The 20,755-nt window shown below is 42.1% G+C and overlaps 1 protein-coding gene and 1 non-coding gene across 2 annotated transcripts; both read left to right on the forward strand.

The window, feature by feature from the left end:
* Window positions 1–4,749: 4,749 nt before the first annotated feature.
* Window positions 4,750–10,605, forward strand: RPL18A (ribosomal protein L18a). The gene is made up of 5 exons (XM_007065702.4): window positions 4,750–4,964; window positions 5,736–5,915; window positions 6,947–7,076; window positions 9,637–9,746; window positions 10,462–10,605. Exons 1-5 carry the CDS (start codon window positions 4,947–4,949, stop codon window positions 10,552–10,554), a joined length of 531 nt encoding a protein of 176 aa, XP_007065764.1. The 5' UTR covers window positions 4,750–4,946; the 3' UTR covers window positions 10,555–10,605.
* On the forward strand, window positions 8,404–8,535 carry LOC114020814. The gene has a single exon (XR_003565565.1). It is a non-coding gene; the product is annotated as a small nucleolar RNA SNORA68 (small nucleolar RNA).
* Window positions 10,606–20,755: the final 10,150 nt, after the last annotated feature.

A 20,755-nucleotide genomic window follows, 5' to 3' on the forward strand; every position in this document is an offset into this window, starting at 1 on the left:
CCTCACCCACAACTATTTCAGATTTGGGGACAATTTATACCTTCAAGTCCCTGGCACTGCTAGGGTACCCACATCGCCCCACAGTATGCCAGCATTTTTATGGCTGACCTAGAACAAGGCTTCCTCAGCTCTCGTCCCCTAGCGCCCCTCTTCTACTTGTGCTACATTGATGACATCTTCATCATATAGACCCACGGAAAGGAGGCCCTTGAAGAATTCCACCTGGATTTCAACAATTTTCACCCCACCATCAACCTCAGCCTGGACCAGTCCACACAAGAGACCCACTTCCTGAACACTACAGTGCAAATAAGTGATGGTCACATAAACACCACCCTATACCGGAAACCTACTGACTGCTATACTTACCTACATGCCTCCAGCTTCTATCCAGGACACATCACACGATCCATTGTCTGCAGCCAAGCCCTAAGATACAACCGAATTTGCTCCAATCCCTCAGACAGAGACAAACACCTACAAGATCTTTATCAAGCATTCTTAAAATTACAATACCCACTGGGGGAAGTGAGGAAACAGAGCGAGACAGGTACCGAGGAATCACCTACTACAGGACAGGCCCAACAAGGAAAATAACAGAAAACCACTGGCCATCACGTACAGACCCCAGCTAAAACCTCTCCAGTGCATTATCAACGATCTACAACCTATCCTGGAAAATGATCCCTCACTCTCACAGACCTTGGGAGGCAGGCCAGTCCTCGCTTACAGACAACCCCCCAACCTGAAGCAAATACTTACCAGCAACTACACACCACACCACAGAAACACCAACCCAGGAACCAATCCCTGTAGCAAACCTCGTTGCCTACTCTGTCCCCATATCTACTCTAGCGACACCATCAGAGGACCCAACCACATCAGCCATACCATCAAGGGCTCATTCACCTGCACATCTACTAATGTTATATATGCCATCATGTGCCAGCAATGCCCCTATGCCATGTACATTGGCCAAACTGGACAGTGCCTACCTAAAAGAATAAATGGACACAAATCAGACAACAGAAATGGTAACATACAAAAGCCAGTAGGTGAACACTTCAACCTCCCTGGACATTCTATGACAGATTTAAAAGTAACCATTCTTGAACAAAAAAACTTCAGAAACAGACTTCAAAGAGAAACAGCAGAACTAAAATTCATTTGCAAATTTAACACCATTAATTTGGACTTGAATAGGGACTGGGAGTGGCTGGCTCATTACAAAAGCAGCTTTGCCTCTCCTGGAATCAACACCTCCTCATCTATTATTGGGAGTGGCCTACATCCACCCTAATTGAATTGGCGCTGTCGACACTCGTTCTCCACTTGTGAGGTACTCCCTTCTCTTCATGTGTCATTATATAATGCCTGCATCTGTAATTTTCACTCTATGCATCTGAAGAAGTGAGGTTTTTTACCCACGAAAGCTTATGCCCAAATAAATCTGTTATTCTTTAAGGTGCCACCGGATTCCTTGTTGTTTTTGTGGATACAGACTAACACAGTTCCCCCCGATACTTGAAGGCCTTCATTGTAATTGCTGATGAGGTGAGCTGAATGGGAGAAGGGAGGTTCTGCACAGAAACTTGGCCTGGCAAGTGGAATGGGTAAATACACAGAGCCACCTCTCCTGCTTAGATGTAGTCTTGGGAACTTATTAGAGGTTGATTTAAGAATACTTGCTTTGTGTATTTTGACATGTGATGCTGACAATTTGTGTTTTAATGATTATAAAGCTTTACCTTTTTGAAGTTCCATGTCTACTGTCATTAAAAAAATTAGTCTGTCCTCTTCCCATTGTATGATTCCCCTGCATAATTTCCTACAACTATGAAAATTTAAATCAATACAAATTGAAAAAATGCTTTAAAATAAACATCAGTGTTATCTGTCAAAATTATAAAAAATGATTTCTGCCAAGCTTAGTTATATGTTAAACAATCTTTATAGAAACTGTCAGTAGAGCAGTCTCTAGGATGCCAGTCAAACACACTGATTTACTAACTCATAGTTAAATCAACAAAGAATGCATAAATACAATAGCTGTTAATAAAATTACTTTTTATACAAGTGCACAAGCAAAATGGTGGAAACTTCTATCAGTTACTGTTTCTGGGTAGGTTCAGCTTGAGAGGTGGTGAAGCATGTTCAGGTTAACATCGGCAAGCTTTGCATATGTAGATAGGCGGTACCTAATGGAGGCTAAGCCTCCCCAAACCTTGTGCCACCAGGGAGGAGGGGCAGTGGTGGATTTGGAGCCCCTGGAAAAATCCCCCCCCTGCCACGACCCCCGGGCCGCAGCCAGGGCTGGCCTTACCACAAGGCGAACTGAGGCAGCCACTTCAGGTGTTAGACTGTGGGGGGACGCCACTAGGACCCAGAGTGTAGAAAATTGTGTCTGCTGCAGGTGCATATGTATTCTCTCTGCTCTAGATGCACAGAGATGGTGGAGTGCTGTGCTGGAGGAAGGAGGGCAAAAGAGACATAACAGCCTGGCAGGAGAAAAGGTGAGAGGGAATAACAGAAAGCAGCAGAAGCTGCAGGGAGAGAGAGGAGGAGTAGCCTCTTATGTACCTCTCTAGCACCCCCAGGAGCCTGGACTGATTAACACCAGCTTCTCAGGGAGCTTCCTGTTTCCTGCTGCTTCCCTGAACGCACTTGAGGCGAACAGGAAGTCAACTGAAGTATAGGAGCCAGTTAGGCCCTTAAGACGCTGATATCTTCCCTCACTCAGACACCTCTCTAGCTCTAAGACCTCCCGCTCCAACTGCCCTATCACCGCATCCCTCCGCCGGGTGGCGCCCTGGGTGTAGTCGCAGCAGAAGAGCCGTGCCTGCACCTTCCCCACATCCCACCACCACCTTGCCGAGGGAAAGGCACGCCGCTGCCCCCGCCAGGCAGGCCAAAACTCCCGGAAGGACGCCACGAAGCCCACATCCTCCAGCAAGCTGTTATTAAGATGCCAATAGGCTGGCCCCGGCCTCTCTGGACTGAGATACACATGGGGAATGTGGGGGCAGGGGCTAACCTTCCCTGCCTACAGCTTAACAGGGAGGAGTGGAAGGCGCCCCCGGGGATTGAGGGGGACAGGGTAGGGGGAAAGCAACCGCTCCTCCCTGCTGGAGGGCACGCAGGGGAGGAAGGTCCAGCGGGAGGGGCAGGGTGGTGGGGGAGAGGGATGGGGCTAACCACTCCTCCCTGCTAGGCTGTGTTCAGGGAAGGAGGGTACCAATGGGTGGGGGACTACAGGAGGGACTGGGGGAAAGGGAAGAAGTAACCGTTCCTCCCCGCCAGTACCGGATTTACCATGGCACTGGGCCCACGGTCCAAAGGGGCCCCAGCCCGGCCTGCTCTTCTCTGCTCACCCCCCGTGGGGGCAGAAGCTTGATGCTGCCGGCTCCTGCTGCAGCAGGACAGGCTTTGCCGGCAGCCAAGCTCCTCCACCGCCTCTTCCCTGGAGGGTGCTACCTTCCCTCCCTTCCCCTCCCTGCCCCCGATCAGCTGTTTGCCAACAGGAGGGAGGAAGAAGAGCAGAGCTGAACACTCCCTGCTCTGGGAAGGAGGAGGAGAAGAGGTGGGGGCAGGGCCTTGGGGAAGGGGCTGGAATCGGGGCATACTCCCTCCAGTCCCTGCCGTGAGCACCTCCATGCACTGATGAGCTGCCAAAATCTTAACAACCAATGCTCAGGCCCTGGGAGGTGGAGGCGAGCTGGGGCAGGGAGCAGTTCCCCTGCGCACCCCCCGGGTTACCTGCTGCATCATGGGCAGCCCTCCTCGTGCCCCCCCGCCCCAACTCACCTCCGCTCCGCCTCCGTGGGCCTGAGCCCGAAACCACCCCTTGCTTCTCAGCCCTCCCAGGCTTCCCGCGCGAACAGCTGATTCGCAGGAAATCGGGGGGTGGGGGAGAGAAGCAGAGCGGGGTGGCACACTCAGGCGAGGAGACCGAGGTGGAGCAGAGGTGAGCTGGAGCCGGGCGGGGAGCTGCTGGTGGGTGCTCTGCACCCACCAAATTTTCCCCATGGGTGCTCCAGCCCTGGAGCACCCACGGAGTCGGCGCCTAAGGTGCCACTTTTGGCAGGTTGTTAAATTTATTAGCCCTTTTAGAACCTATTGTCCCGCATTTCTAAATTTAACAACTGGTTCCAGCAAACCGGTGCGAACCAGCTCCAGCTCACCACTGCCTCTGTGACCCCAGCCCACACCCCCAGGCCTCTGCCCACCCTGACTCCTGCACCCCACCACATACCCCCAGCCCTGACTCCTGCACCCCCACACCTACCCAGCCCCCCCATTCCCTGACTCCTGCAAACCCCCCCACACACACATCTCCACCCTGAGCACCAAGCGGGAGCTCCTGTACCCCCCCCCCCCCGCCATTCCCTCCTGCACCCCTCACACCAAACAGGAACTGCCCCAGGTAAGAGCTTCACATCCCAACCTCCTGCCTCAACCCTGAGCCCCCTCCCTCACCCTAGCTCCTGGCCAGAACTTGCACCCCAATGTTTTTTTACATTTTTTTAAAATCAAGGGCTCTTATCCAAAGCGCTTTACAACAGTTAGCTAAAGGCTCCCACGCAGCAACAGCAGCAGCTGCCAGCAGCAGTCAGCCAGCCTGGTAGCAGGGACCCATAGGTGGTGGTGTACTTGCTTCTCCCTATGGAGGCCCAGGGTAGGCTGGCCATGCCCCCTGCAGCAGCTCAAGGGAGGGATTGCTCCAGCCACCAGCAGGGAAGCCCAGGGAGGCCAACAGAAGGCCAAAGAGGCCAATAGAAGCTTGTCTGAGCTTTGATTGACTGATGCTACGTCCAGTAGGAGTCTTTCGTGCAACCAATAGGCGTTTAGCATGATTAAGCGAGCGTCCCTTCCTGCGGAGGGGGTGACGTGAGGCTGGAGCGCAGGCGTCCCTTCCTTTTCTGGGTGGCAGCGAGCGAGGCAGCACTATGAAGGCGTCGGGCACCGTAAGCGTGGCGCGCTGGGCCTAGCGGGTTGCGGCTGGGCGGCCTCGGCCCGGCTTTGGGGGTGGGGAAGGCTCGTCACTGGTACTCGGGCCGTTCTGGCGGGTCCTGCCCGTCCGGTTCGCCGCATCTTTTCCTCAGGGAGCGAGCGGCCAACATGGCGGCCGCCAAGAACGTGAGGCTGGGGAGGCCGCGCAGAGCGGCGCCGCAGCCAGCAGGCGCCCCCTTCGTTGGGGCCGGCCTCAGGCCCCGGGTTACGAGAGGCGGGCCTGGGTTCGTCTCTGCTCAGGCCGCGTGTGCCCCAGACGCTCGCCTTCAGGTCCCGCAGACCGCGGCCATGCTCTGAGGCCTGGCGGGAGCGCACGGCCTGGCCGGGCCAGGACCTAGGCAGCCGGGTCTCGAGGCCCCATAATCGCGGCTTTCTGGTTAGAGCAAGTGCCGCAAGAGGCTCTGACCCCATTGTACAGCGCGCAAAGCCCGAAGGCCGTTGCTCTTTCTGAGTGATGCTCTCCGCGGGGAATAAGAGGAGCCGAAGCGCTCGTGGACGCGAAGGGCCTGGCGAGAACCTGTAGGAGAGCTGGACTCGGCCATAGTGTTTATTGTCCGTGGGACTCTCAGTTGTAAGCTGCTTCCCTCAGCATTGCTGTCTGCAGTAGCTGTGGGCTTCCTACATCACTGCTTATGTGATCTCGCGCCTCGCTGTAGGGCTAAAACTGTCTTGCTTTTGCTTCTGAACATTGGAGGGTTTTTTCATTCTCTCTCTCTCGTTTGTAGCTGAGGGAGTACAAAGTTGTTGGGCGATGCCTTCCTACTCCTAAATGTCCGACACCACCCCTCTATCGGATGCGTATCTTTGCTCCTAATCATGTTGTTGCCAAGTCCCGTTTCTGGTACTTTGTGTCTCAGCTGAAGAAGATGAAAAAGTCTTCTGGAGAAATTGTGTACTGTGGACAGGTATGGTCTTAAAAAGAAAAAAAAAATAGTAGTCTTGGAAATTTCTGGGATTTTAGATGTTTTTATATATTGGAATGGAATTATTTATAAAAGAGCTCATCATGTCACTGACAGTGAAATTAAACTTTTCACCTGTCACATTTTGTGTACCTGAAAATCAAACTTCTACTTTCCACAATAATTAGGAACCATGAATATTTTAAAACTAAATGCATTAGATCAGCCTTGCAAAATCATGACAGATAATCCTTAGACATAATCTACGCTACTGCTGGTCCCTACCCCACCTCCAAAAAATACAGTAATAGAGAACTAATATTTTATTTCCTGCTTAGAAAATACTTGCTCTAAGGTCTGTTTTCAAGATAGGTTTAATTTTTAAGTGGTCAACATCATAATTGTAAAACCGTTCCCTAGTTTACTTTGGTATATGTCACTTGAGATTCGTCTAAACCTTCTAATTCTAATCTGTTTTGTAATTCTATACCATCCCTGTTGCAAAGTCCATGATATTAAAATGAAATTTTTTTTTGTAAAACATATTTTCATCATTGGCACACTCACTCTTACTCCTCTTCCCTCAATTGGAATTTTAAAAAGTAACTGAAACAATTAGATTTAATCTGATTTTTTTTTTTAAAATAAAATCTAAGTTTTGGGGCTAACCTGATAATTGAAGCATAGTTTTCAAAAGTGACCAGGGAGCACTAGTCATGCTGAAAGTAACACGGACTTGTACTCCTAAATCACTCTGAGTTTCTGAAAAATCTGTCCTCCTCCCTTTGGAAAGCTGCTTACTTACCTGGGTAGAAAAATCTACTCAACTACCCTTTACCATGATCGATGACCAAAAAAAAAAAAAGATTGTGTGTAAAAACAAAAAACTCCCAAGATGATAGAATTCTGCAATATGCTTCAACTAGAAGTTTAATGTGGCGTTCTCCCAAGCTGCTGTTTTATTATTCAATACACAGTGCATCAGTGAGGTAATGTTTTTATCTCTGGTTCTTTCTTCACTTTTATAACCTCAGGTATTTGAAAAGTCCCCTTTGCGGGTGAAAAACTTTGGTATCTGGCTACGCTATGATTCTCGTAGTGGAACCCACAACATGTACAGGGAATACAGGGACCTGACAACTGCTGGTGCTGTTACACAGTGCTGTAAGTAAATATTTGTTGGAACAAAGAATAATCTTTTAACAGTGGTATGTGTAAGATCTCATGCAGCATTTGAGAAATTGAAATAGAAAGATATATAGGAAAACCTTGGTGAAGGTGGTGACTGCATTCAAATAACAGTACAACTAGATTCTTTGAAAAGCAAATTAAAATGGTTGGAACTATTTGAACACCTGACTAGTAGTGATTGCTGGAGACTTTCCCCCAATCAGTATTTCTTATTCTCTTAAACCTCTTTTGAACATACCCTTCTGAAACGGTTTATGCTTAGCTTCTGCAAAAAAAAAATTTTTTTTTAATTTTTAGTAAAATTAAAGAAGCTGTTTTGGTTATACAGTTGTGTAAAGTTCTAGTTTGATGCTCTTCCAGTTCAGGTTATTTCTTGCATCATACTTGAGTGCTCAAAAATTGTTAAAAATAAAAATTATTGGTTCCTCGTAAAATACTTTTGGAAGAATCACTAAGGCTCACCCTTCTTTTTTGCACAACACTTAATAGTATTTTGGACTTGATTACTTTTTAATGTTCTTGTTGAAATCTTACAAGCACCAAAGTGAGGAAATTCAGATATATTTCATTTGGCCATATGGAGCATATTAAGACTTTATCATCCATGCCATGTGGAAAATACCTTTGTGTTTTGTAACCGAGTGAATTTTTGCGGGAACTGAATTGCCTGAAATCTTTTGTATAGAAGATAATTGGTGTGTTGGCCAAAAAGACCTCATAGCCTCGGTTTACAAAGGGTCACAAGTAGACCTTAAGTGTGAGCCGGTACGACATCGTGCATCAACTGTGGGAAAAGGACTGAGAGACTTTTTCCATTGGACCATATGAACTGGAACCATAAACTCAATTTAACATTTAAATCCCACCAAATGAGGGTAAATCCATCCTCATCATCGTATCCACTCATTATACTCCACACATGAACGTAGCCATTATATGAACAACATACCCCCATATCTCAATGTCTGTACTTTTTTTGACCCGTTAAACTTTTACCCCCAGTCGGAGACTGCATATTATGTATTCCTTACGCCACCCGTTCCTAAACCAAATTTCGCACCCCTTGATAATCTGTACCTTATTCCCTGATATCCAGAAACTTCTATGCTTAAACTCTGTACCGTTTTCTTTTTACTTCAACATCATCTTAATAAAATTATTAAATCTGATAGACTAATGATCTGTTGTGTTGAGATATCTGGGGCTACCTCAGATTCCATGTGCAGTTACTATAGTGGGTGATATTTTTTTCATTCTAAATATAACATTACTAGTGCATTTTAATTTGTGTTTAAAACACTTTGCACACACAAACCCAAAGAATATTATTTTTAGTAATAGTGTTCTTGTCATGTGTGCAAATATCATATGTACCTTGTCGCCTTTCAAGAGCTGACGTGCTTTTGAAAGTGAAACTGAAGGTCCAACATAAAACTTTCTGCATATTCTCTGTTAATTTAACTCATTTTATCAAATTAAGTTTTAAACGCAGCAGTTCACTATTCTATGAGTATTTTAGATATCTAATCTGGTTCAAGCAAGTTGAGAGCAGTTTACTATTCTATGAGTATTTTAGATATCTAATCTGGTTCAAGCAAGTTGAGAGCTTGGTCAGAATTCCTTGAATGCCCATCTTACATCTGAGTTGTAAACTCGTGAAAGCTGAGGATTTATATGGAAATGTGTGTTTTGCCTTTGAGAGCATTGTAGTAGGCACAATAATATTGTGAGATAGCAATATCTTTTGAAACTGGTAATTAGCACTTGAGATCCTGGTATCCACAGAATTACTGAACAAAAAGGTTAAACTGTACTTAATGTTGTGTATGTGGTTTATACATGATGAGCACCAAAAATTGGAGCCCTTGCTTTGAGGTATAAAGATGGCTTCAGATTTCTTTGAGAATCTATTTCAAACGTGAACCTTCAGGTCTATCAATCCCTTGCATATTTCTTGTATTAATCGAGGACTTTGAACAGTGCTAAAGTTAGTGACTTTTTTAAAAAAGCTAGAAACTTGGGGTTGTTATACTTAAAGAATAACTCAGCCATTTGAAACTATGGAAATAGTTATTGTACCCAACTTACATTGTCCAGTATTCCATAATTTTAAGTATAGCTCCTGATTCACTAACTTCTTGCACAAAAAATGTGGACTACACATGCAGAATTGTACCTTTTTTGAAGAATTCTGGTGTATGGGGGAGGTGTCAGCACCTTTGACCTCTAATGAAAAGCTTCAGTAGAGACTGTTGCTCCTCTGTTAATAATCTTCCTGACTAGAATAACTGTAGGGAAAGTATAGGAAAAAATGTATTACCAAGCTGCAGTTTCAATTATACTATGCAAGTCAGCTGTTAAATATAATATGCAAGAATAATGAATTTCATAGTAAGGACCTCTGTTTAAGAAAACATGCTACATGTAAGCAATTTCAAACTGCACAGTGGAGATGAAAAAATAAAAAAAATATATTGTGAATTGTGTTGTTTAAAGTAAATGAGATAATGTTAACATCACCCTGATGTTACAGACCGTGATATGGGTGCCCGCCATCGTGCTCGTGCTCACTCTATTCAGATCATGAAGGTTGAGGAGATTGCTGCTAGCAAGTGCCGTAGACCTGCAGTCAAGCAGTTCCATGTAAGTGAAACAAAGTAAAACAGTGGTTGGTGGTGCTCATTGTAACACACAAGATGAGACAAAATCTGTCTTACCTAGAAGTTTGCACTAAATTTACAGGATGTACTATGCCGATTAAAAATACAGAGTGTTGCATTGCAGTCCAACAATTATTTTATATAGCAGAGATGGATTGAGTTAAACTTGCATGTATGCTGTTGTAACTTGGAATCATGGGTCCTTTAGTGCTAGAACTAGTTGAGTGAAACTACTGATCAAAATCAGTTTGATTTCTTTCAGTACTCACGTGCTGTGAGTGAGCTGTTTTAAATACAAAAAGTACATCTAGTCTTACAGCTACGCTGAAACAGGCTTATTTCAATATAGTTATCTTAACTTGCGGAAAAGTCAGCTCTGTATAGAAAGGTGTTAGTAGTTATGTCTTATATTTGTATTACCCAGGACCTCATTGTGTGAGGTGCTGTAAAAACACAGAATAAAAAGACAGTCCCTTCCCCAAAGAGCTTAGAAACAGGAGCCTTCAGTTGTTTCTAGCTTCTAGTAACCCTGATCCATGGAAATACTTGTTGCTCCGATCTCTAATACAGATTAGATATGAAGGTTAGAAGTTGAACTTTCTAATTCACTTATTGTGACTTATTTTTCATAGTGTGTGTATGACCTGAGATAATTGCAAGATCGATATAAATGAAAACTAACACTTTCTCCCTTACAGGATTCAAAAATCAAGTTCCCTCTGCCACACAGAGTTCTGCGTCGTCAGCACAAACCACGTTTCACCACCAAGAGACCAAATACATTCTTCTAAGTGCAAGAACATTCTGTTTGCTCTGTGTTACAATAAAATTCTTATTGGAAAGCTCTTTGACTCTAATTTGCAAGACCTAGTTTTGGAGGAAATGCTACTTAGAACACTTACTACTGCATGGACAGCCACGGGAGGGAAGAAGTTTTAAACTCCAACTGAGAAGCTTGTTGCTGTAGTTCTATAACAGTTTTGCATCTTAATTTTTCTTAATGTGAAAACTGCATAAGTATGAATATAGAGGCATGTGTAGTTCATAGTTAAAGCTGCTTTGAGCTTTTCAGTCTAAGGGATTTTAATCCTGCGTTGTTGTGCACTTGGTTAATGACTATTAGGCTTTGTCTACACCGCCACTTTATAGCGCTGCAAGTTTCAGTGCTGTAAAGTGCACCAGTGCTGGGAGTGCCCCTTGCTGGTGCCACGACTACACAGCCACGTTCCTAGTGAAGATATGCCCTTAGTGTCAACATTTATTGTGCACATCAATAAAAACTTACAAAAATTTATAATACTTTTCAACAGACCCTCATCCCTGGAGTTAACAGCCTTTCCTACTGATTTTACTTGCATATTGAACCTATCCAATGTTCCATTTCTTTTGTTCTAAAATATATCTACACTTTCAATATTTAAAACATACTCGGCCACCCACATCTGCTTCTCACCACTTATATAATCAAAAGTTATTCCCACCCCATACATTCCTTCTGTCTCTTCCTTCAGCTGTCTCTTGTGGGGAGAAAAGTCTTCCAGTATGTCTGGAATGTCCACAAATATGGACTAAGTGGGGAAGAAAGAATTAGGAGTTGAGAGTCCCTCAAAGAACACCTTACAACTTTCTGTTTTACAGATAAAGCACTAGTGTCTGTATTGATTCCATGTACAGAAGGAAAGGAATGGTCTCATGACCTTGACCAAACTACTTAGACCTTTAAAGATAAATGCTTGCACTTTTAATGTCAGCCAGAAAACATCAGACAGCTGAGACAGCACTGGTGTTACAGGGTGCTGAATTTCTGGCCTACAGTACCTGAATGGACTAGAGCACAGTAAACTAATGCATAAGTGACAACGGTCACGCTGCACAAAGGGGGAAAAAGCTGCTATTTGCAGCTCAGGCTTTCAAAAGATTCTCAGTGACTAGTCTGATTTACAATTAGTGCCTTTCTTCCAACTGATGCTGTTTTACTGCAACTCACTTGTTCTGGGTGCTTTCTCTGCATGGTCATACACCTGATTTTATCTGGATTAAACCTATGCTCAATCTCATTTATGCTGGGACATATGACCTAATATTTAAGGATTAAAGTGTAACATACAAAACTATTTATCTTTATAGAAAGTTTGTTTTGAAACAAAATGGAAACTGGTAATTGACCAATTGGAGTTATCAACAATTGGGTGACAGTTGTTTATAAACTTCAATCTCAACATAGGATATGCTACTGCAGCATCCTGGATCATGGTAACTACTTTGCATTATGTACTTTAAGTATGACACAAATCCCCTTTCACGCTAAGAAGCTCAAACTGGGGAAATGTTAACTATGTAAAATCATAATTTGAAAATTGCATACATCCTACATTAAACTGTCTCACTGAAAATAACAGTATGTCATTCTGCCCTGCTACTAGGAGTAAACTATACTACATCAGCTAGAATTAGTCACTATATCATAAGAAAGGCCTGAATACAGCTCCTAATCAAGCTACGTTGGCCTGGACACTACAAACATGTCAGTATAACTATGTTGTTATGGTATGTGGAAAATCTACACCCCTGAGTAATGCATTTATGCTAACCTAACTTCCAGTGTAGATAGTGCTATGTTGACGGGAAGACTTCTGTTATCAACATAGCTACTGCCTCCTGAGGAAATGGAGTACCTATGCCAATGGGAGAAGTTCTCCTGTTGGCACAGGTAGCGTCTTCACGAAGTGCTACAGCGGGGCAGCCGCAATGCTGTAACTGTAGACAAGTGCTTAGTACCATCGTATCCTCTCTTTCTTTCCTCTAGGGATGGGCATATTTTCCAGTGTTCCTGGACTGTGCATTGCATAACTTTTAAAACATGATTCTTGTAGATCCACGCTGATCAATCATACAGAGAATTGAACTGTCCCACCTCTGAAAAAATTTGGGACATCTCCTACTCTCAATTTGCTTTATCATAATTTTAATGAAGTCCTAGGGGACTTGCTGTTATGTTAGTATAGGTCTTAAAAATCAACAAACACTGCAGCAAGTTATATTACATTGGCAACAAATGTAAGTAATAAGTATTCACCTGCTGTAGATGTAGTGGAACCTAATGCCTCCCTATTTGCAATTTATGTGACCAAATCCCTGAATGAGTCTTTAGGGAAAAGTGCAGCAGCGTATGCAATTGTTTTCTTAGTAGGAACACACTATAAACTGTTTCACTGAGGAGGAATATTTTTAAAAGATCTGTTGATAGGGTATTTTTGTCAAAAATAGGAACGGAATGAGATGTATGTTTTCACCGTACTTTAATGGACTCAACATGCTTATCACACAAGTCCCATTTATTTCATGATTGTCAGACAATTTAATGTAACTTGATTTTTTAAATTCATGTATGGTCAAATTCTGATAGCATATTATTGCACAAGTTGTGCAATGGGACTACTTGTAGAGTAAGATGCTACTCCATGTGTGCAAGGTGATCAGAATCTGGTCCACATTAACAAGAGTATAACAAGATCTTCGTACAAGTTGACTGTTGAGAAACATGAGCCATTAAAATAACTTCATGTGATAGTGAATGCAAATACAATTTTAATATAAGTTATTTACTTTAGTTTATCATGCTTGCTTTAGCAGAGCAAAGAATAAGGACACCTCTTTTTTGTCACCCAAGTTACAGGAAAGCACCCATCAAGACTAAATGATTTTTACCTCAAGTGGAGAACTGTAGATTGATACATTAAATGTATTTATCAGATTTGTGTGTTCACCTTCAGCATTTTAAATCATTAGGTGGCACTTAGAACATTTAATTTTATTCTAGTAATGTACATTTTAAGATTGTTTTTCTCTAGTATACTTCCTGTTATAGTGAACTAGGCTGTGGTGTGATGCTGTATTCAGGTCCAAGACTACAGCTGTTTTCTTTGCTATGAAAGGCTGCATCTGGCTCAAGAGCCATGAGTTGAGCAGCATTAGTCTAACTAGCACAAAATGTGTATTTTATTTGCTTGACTAGTTTTTTTGGGATAGCCTTGATTAGATTACCAGATTTACGGATGGGTAATCTGACATTTCCATCAGTAAATGAGACACTGGCAGAGAACAGTCCTGTTGAAACATTTCTTTGCTAGGCCACAAGATTTTTGAAAGCCACGATTATATTTTTAGATTCTTATTTGGTATAGTGAGAAAAAAATAAGGGGGAGATTTTCTAAGGAAATTAGGCACACAACTCGCTTTGAAATTTGGGCACCTAGATCCAGATCTTGAAGGTATTTAAGATCCTAACTTCCATTGATTTCAATGGAAGTTAGGAGCCAATATACCTTTGAGGACCTGGGCCCTAATTCCCATCTGTACCTTTGCAAATCTTTCCTGCGTATCCAAACTCTATTCTTAATTCATTAGTACATTCTCATCAGAATAGGTAAGAATTTATGGCTGGCATCTTATTAACATCAATAAAACATATGTGGAAGTCTCTGCATTGACAGTATTATGCAGCCTTTATGCATTCAAGCTCTTTAAAAGCATTTTTGCAATACTCTGAAAATATAGGTTGCTTATGCCACAGGGTTAAAACTTTAATATATTTTAAAGTAGTTCTTATAGTCAGACTACTATTACCTGATAGCACTGATGATTCAAGTAAATTAGATGTATGAATATCCCTCAAGTCTCTATTAGTATGAATATCCCTCTGTTGCTACTAGTTCAGATGCTCAAGTCTCTATTAGTATGAATATTGTATTTCTTTGTAAATCAATAGAATGCCTATTATAAATATTGGCTTCTGTGGTAATTGAGTAGAATTCAACACCTTTGAAAACATAATTGTTAGAGTACTATATTATTGGTTTTGCAGAGTCTTGTAGAGCTAAGCCTTTTTATAAAAATTAGCTCCTCACATAATACAAAAACTCACTGAACAGGCTACATTAGTGGCAGCCTCTCTGCACTACTTCCCATAGTATGAGATTTGTGTAGTAATAGCTATGACCACAATGAGATGCAAGGAAATGACAAAAATCAAGTTTATACACTTCAGCCCCAATCCTTTAAACAGTTATGCATATAAGTAATGTTACATGTCTGAATAGTCTCAATTCGTTGGGACTACTTCCGTGTGTAAAATTACTTGTGTTTGTAGGATCAGATTTTCAGAACTGATGCTAAGCGCTCTGGAGCTGCAAGTGACGAGCACTTCTGAAAACCAGGTTCTGTAATATAAGTTACTTGAGCTTGAGGTTCTGCTCTTGGGGTTCTTGCAATCTATAATAGTGTGTGGTATCTGAACTGCCAGCTGCCTAAATACTTTGCAACAGGAACAAACTAAACACAAAAATCAAGATAATTTAAGTAGCAGACTGAAACTGTCACACTTCACATACACAGGTACATATGATTTTTCAGAGAGCAAATTGCAGTGTGGCTATTTGAACTCCCTCTCTACAACAATTTCATTTTACTCAAGAAAAATGATCCATATGGAACTACTGATTTGAAAGTTTCAGAATAACTTCCCCTTTGAGTAAAAAAGAAAATCAGTTAAAAATACTCCTCTGATAAAGTGGGAAAAGCTGATTTTTTTATCACCACTTTAGAACACACGGAAACACAAGGCAGACTTTCAGCTAGAAACAGGCTACAAGATTCCATTGTGATAAGAAGGAACTGAAGAGCTACAAGAACCATATTTAATCAGAATATCAAGGAGAAGGAGCAGCTAGGAAAGAGTTATATAATTGCTGTACATAATTTGGCAGAATGTTGTAGGTCTGGGTCACTACACAATGCAGTAACTTGTGACAAATGTCTTGAGACTGGAAAATGCAGTTGCCAGTGAGAATTCAAATTCTGCTGGTTTAATTATAGTCAAAACAATAGATGGATCATTTCAAAACTAAATACCTGAAACATTTATTTCATGTCATGCATTATTGCTTACCCGTAAGCATTGTAATAATTCCAGCAGACATTTGTGCCACAAATTACACAGATTCTGTATTGTTATAGTCAAATCACACTAGTATCACAATAAATACTATGGCAATCTCATCCCATTATTCCTCAAGATGAAAAGACAACAAGAAGTCAAGAACATGGTAAAATATTAGTTGATTCTATTTGCATTGCCCATCTATGCTCCTTCAATCACCCATTGTCCCATGCCAGGTCTGGGATGAGAGAAGCTCCAGTTGGTGCTATTCTTCATAGTACAATTTTGAGGAATAAAAGGTACCCACTGTGACCTAGCTACCCCTTGGTGCAAACTGGCAGCAGGCACAGAGTGTGCATTGAATTTTACAGGTATCCCTTAGGTTGGATATCTGCATAATAGTTTAGCAAAGCATAGCATGTCAGGTCTCTGCCAAGAGCCCACTGATTATCATAATCACTGCAAAATATATGTACACATCATAATTAAGAAGTTATTGATCTATATGGAAAATTATGCTCTTAAGGTTTTGGAGTTAAGGCAGGTCACCAGGAGGTGACTAACAAAGAGGCACATTGATGGTTCATTACTGTGTGTCAGCAACTCTTGTCAGGACTGACAGACTCACTACACTTTACACTCTGTTGTGATGTTATATATACCCAAAAGATGGCATATATCATATCATTGGAAAACTAATAACTCACTGATCATTAATATTCTTGCATAATGTATATATGTGGTGTGTACACCAAAAGTTATGGGTATGTGCTAAAATTATGTTCTTAAAACATGTTTGGCAAGCAGTGCATAACCTCAGTCCCCATATACAATGAAATGTGTATTTTTTTGTCTGAACAGCCTGGTCATCAGGCAGAGACAATATCCTGTCTTCCTACAGTGGCAAATGCCAGGTACTTCAAAGGAAATGAACAGAATGGGGCAATTATCAAGTGACCCATCCCCTGTCATCCAGTCCCAGCTTCTGGCAGTCAGAGGTTTAGGGACACCCAGAGAATGGTGTTGCATCCCTTACCATCTTGGCTAATAACAATTGATGTGTCTATCTTCCATGAACTTATCTAATTCTTTTCTCAACCCAGTAATGGTTTTGGCCTTCACAACATCCCCTGGCTATGAGTTCCACAGGTTGACTATGCCTTGTGTGAAGAAGTACTTCCTTTTGTCTGTTTTTTGCTGGGTAACTTCCCTCCTTTTATTAAAAGTTTCTTTGTTACACTCAGACTCTGTGCTTTCAAAATGGGAAGTGTTGCCTCTTAGAGGTGCCCAGGGGGTGGTGTGTAATTGTCCCTGGTCACTGGGTGGGGTCTCGAGCTGGTTTTGTGTTGTATACTGAACCCAGCCCTTGTTGCTGCCAACTGACTGGCAGAAGGGTTACATCTGTAATAAAACTGAAGGGGGTAGAAAGATGACTCAGGACATCTAGGTTCAATTTCCAGCCCTAACAGATTACCTGTATTGGTTTGGGTAAATCACTTAATATCTCTGTGCCTCAGTTCCCTAACTGTAAAATGAGATGATGATTCTTTCTCCCACCGTTTGTCTATTTAGATAGTGAACTGTTTGGGGGTAGAGACTGTCTCTTACTATTTGTATTTACAGAGGCTTGCATAATTCAACCTTGCTTGAGGCCCGTAGGTGCTACTGTAATACAAATAATAATGTTGTTGTTTGATAATGAGAATTCTAAAAATTGCAATTATTCTTCCCATGCAGGAACACTTACTATGTGCCATACAAAGCAGTAGGAGGCCCATGCCAGATACTCCATCATCTTGATCGGGTCCATAAAATAGTTTACTTTTTTGTTTACCAGTTTTGAGCTACACTATTCTTCACCCAGGCTCAGCCTGACAACCCAGGAACCTGAGTCTTTGTTTATGGGATTTACCGCAAGGAGAAAAAATATTGTTCTATTGTTTCTATTTAACCTTTGCACATACACAGGATCTGAGTCATTTGCCTTGGCCTTCAGAGTGCTGTTCATGGTATACAGCCACTTGCCTGGGCATTATGTTTTGATGTTGGATGATAACTCCCTACATCTCTCTCGTCTCAGAATGTAATTTATTTGTACTAGGTTTGCTCTTGTACACACTTTCAACTGTGCTTCGCCCTTGTGTGGCATTTACAGTATATTTAGTTTTCCATTTTTTTAATTGAAGTGACTGCTAAAACTGGATTAGGCACATCAGTAGAAAATATACTTTAGCAAACAATTTTACATTAGTCCATCCCCAGGGGCAGGCAACTTAATGTAAACATTTTCTGTCTCTACCATAAGCAATTCTTTTGATACCTTTCGCAAGCTACTACTATGGATGGAACACAGAATGGATAGAACATCCTTATGACATAGTAAAATTTTCAAAAGTGCTTAAGATTTAGGCTTCCAAGTCACTATGCACACATAATGGGACAAGGTCTTTCGGGTGACTGGCTCAGTAACCTGAGGTATATACAAAGAGTGAGGGCGTTCAAAGGGCCATGGCTCACTTTTTAAGCTAAGTTCATTTACCTCCTTCTCCCACCCATTTGCTGGGCCACTCACTGCAAATAAATATACAACTCCGCATATGCAGTTCCTCTACCCACCATCCCTCCCTCCCATGAGAGAACAAAAAATCTTGTTACTTATGTCAGTAACCAGGTTCTTCTGCCCACTCTCTCTCTCATCTATCATCTTGGCTCCAGTGTGTATTCTGTGTCCCCTTCCCCTTTGCATAAACAGGTAACTGCAGGTCCCATATCCAGCATGGGGACCACAGTCAACTAAAGGAACAGTAAAGTGGGTGACCAAAGTTGTGGGGCACCTCAGTATCGCCTGCCCTTAGCATGAAGAAGCCTCGTCTGTGACTGCTGGGGGTCAGCTCCCTAACCCCACCAGCCACAGGCAACACAAGCACTCTGTTCTAGGCCTCACAGGCCCTGCTGTCACTCTCAGATTAGTGATAGGCGCACTTCAATCCTCAAGCTCGCCCTGGAGCATCCAACCCCTGTTCCACTGGACACTCACGGTATTCACTGATACACTACTGCCAAAGAAATACTACACCTCGGTTTACCAGTTTAATCTCAGATCACTGCTCCACTTAACTCACAGCACTTAGATTTGTTTATAGGGAAATCAAGTATAAATTTGTTTAACAAAGCAAAGAGATTCAAGTAGTAGTAAGTAGGAAGGTTGGAAACAAATGGCTACATATAAAATAAAATTATAACACACATTCTAGAGCCCAGATTAACTCTCATGTCTAGTAAAGTATTGCTCACCCAAAATTCTTGCAGCGCTTTACAATCAAGCTGCTGTGACCCTTCTTTCAGGAGACAGTTTGTCTCCAAGGTGAAGGATTCAGTGTGTTTCTTTGTACTCAAAGATATACCAGCCCAGCTTTTTGTTTCTTCCAGTCGATTTCCCTTCTTTTTAGATTTTACAATCTCTCAATTTTCACCTGGCTCACTATGCAAATAGGCATGCAGTGTGAGTCATAAAATACACAACTGGCCAAACAGGGAGATATATGTCAGTTACCTCCTTCCTGAAAAGAACATCTCTGGTATGTCACTGTGACGTTTTGGGGTTCAATCCAGACCAGTAAGGGATTGTGTCACCACCAGCCCTGTGACCCTGAGTGAAATGCCTGCGTGGAAACTTTTTAAAAACACTATAATAGAGACTCAAATTAAATGTATATCCCATATTAAAAAAAATAGAGGAACAAAAAAAAAAAATCACCATAGCTAAACAGAGTAAAAGAGATGGTTGGAGGCAAAAATGCATTCTTTAAAAATTGGAAGTCAAATACTAGTGATGAAAATAAAAAGGAGCATAAACTCTGGCAAGTCAAGTGTAAAAGTATAATTAGGCAGGCCAAAAAAGAATTTGAAGAGCTACTAGCAAGAGACTCAAAAACGAAGTACATCAGAAGCAGGAAGCCTGCCAAACAGTCAGTGGGCAACTGGATGATTGAGGTGCTAAAGAAGCACTCAAGGAAGACAAGGCCATTGCAGAGAATTTAAATGAATTTTTTGCATTGGTCTTCACTGTAGAGGATGTGAGGGAGATGCCCACACCTGAGCCATTCTTTTTAGGTGACAAATCTGAGGAACTCTGCCAGATTAAGATGTCACTAGAGGAGGTTTTGATCAAATGAATACATTAAACAGTAATAAATTCCCAGGACCAGATGGTATTCACCCAAGAGTTCTGAAGGACCTCAGATATGAAATTGAAGAACTGCTAACTGTGGTATGTAACCTAACATTTAAATCAGCTTCTATACCAGATGACTGAAGATAGCTAATGTGACACCAATGTTTTAAAAAGGCTCAAGAGGCAATTCTGGCAATTTCAGGCCAGTAAGTACCAGGCAAACTGGCTTAAAGTGTAGTAAAGAACAGAAATTATCAGACACATAAATGAACATGATTTGTTTGGGAAGAGTCAACACAGCTTTTGCAAAAGAAAATCATGCATCACCAATATTTTAGAATTCTTTGAGGAGGTCAACAAACGTGGACAAGGGTGATTCAGTGGATATAATGTACTTGGACTTTCAGAAAGCCTTTGACAAGGTCCCTCACCAAAGACTCTTAAGCAAACTAAGCAGTAATGGGATAAGAAGGAAGGTCCTCTCATGAATCAATCATTGGTTAAAAGACAGGAAACAGAAGGTAGAAATAAATGGTAAGTTTTCAGAATGGAGAGAGGTACACAGGGTTCCCCCAGAGATCTGTACTGGGACCAGTGCTGTTCAACATATTCATAAATGATCTGGGAAAATGGGTAAACAGTGAGGTGGCAAAGTTTGCAAATGATACAAAATTACTCAAGATAGTTAAGTCCAAAGCAGACTGCAAAGCAGAGTTACAATGGGATCTCACAAAACTGGAGAACCGGGCAACAAAACAAGAAAGCTTATGCATGAAATAATAAAATAATAAATAATAAATTTGTTAGTCTCTAAAGGTGCCACAAGTACTCCTTTTCTTTTTGCGGATACAGACTAACACGGCTGCTACTCTGAAAATTG

Source organism: Chelonia mydas, chromosome 1 (assembly GCF_015237465.2).
Source record: "Chelonia mydas isolate rCheMyd1 chromosome 1, rCheMyd1.pri.v2, whole genome shotgun sequence".
Lineage (NCBI taxonomy): Eukaryota > Metazoa > Chordata > Testudines > Cheloniidae > Chelonia > Chelonia mydas.

What these genes read in the sequence shown, in the direction of transcription:
- RPL18A (XM_007065702.4), top strand. An exon ending in AAATTGTGTACTGTGGACAG is followed by an intron (nt 5,916 to 6,946) that starts GTATGGTCTTAA and finishes TTATAACCTCAG; the next exon opens with GTATTTGAAAAGTCCCCTTT. An exon ending in CTGCAGTCAAGCAGTTCCAT is followed by an intron (nt 9,747 to 10,461) that starts GTAAGTGAAACA and finishes TCTCCCTTACAG; the next exon opens with GATTCAAAAATCAAGTTCCC.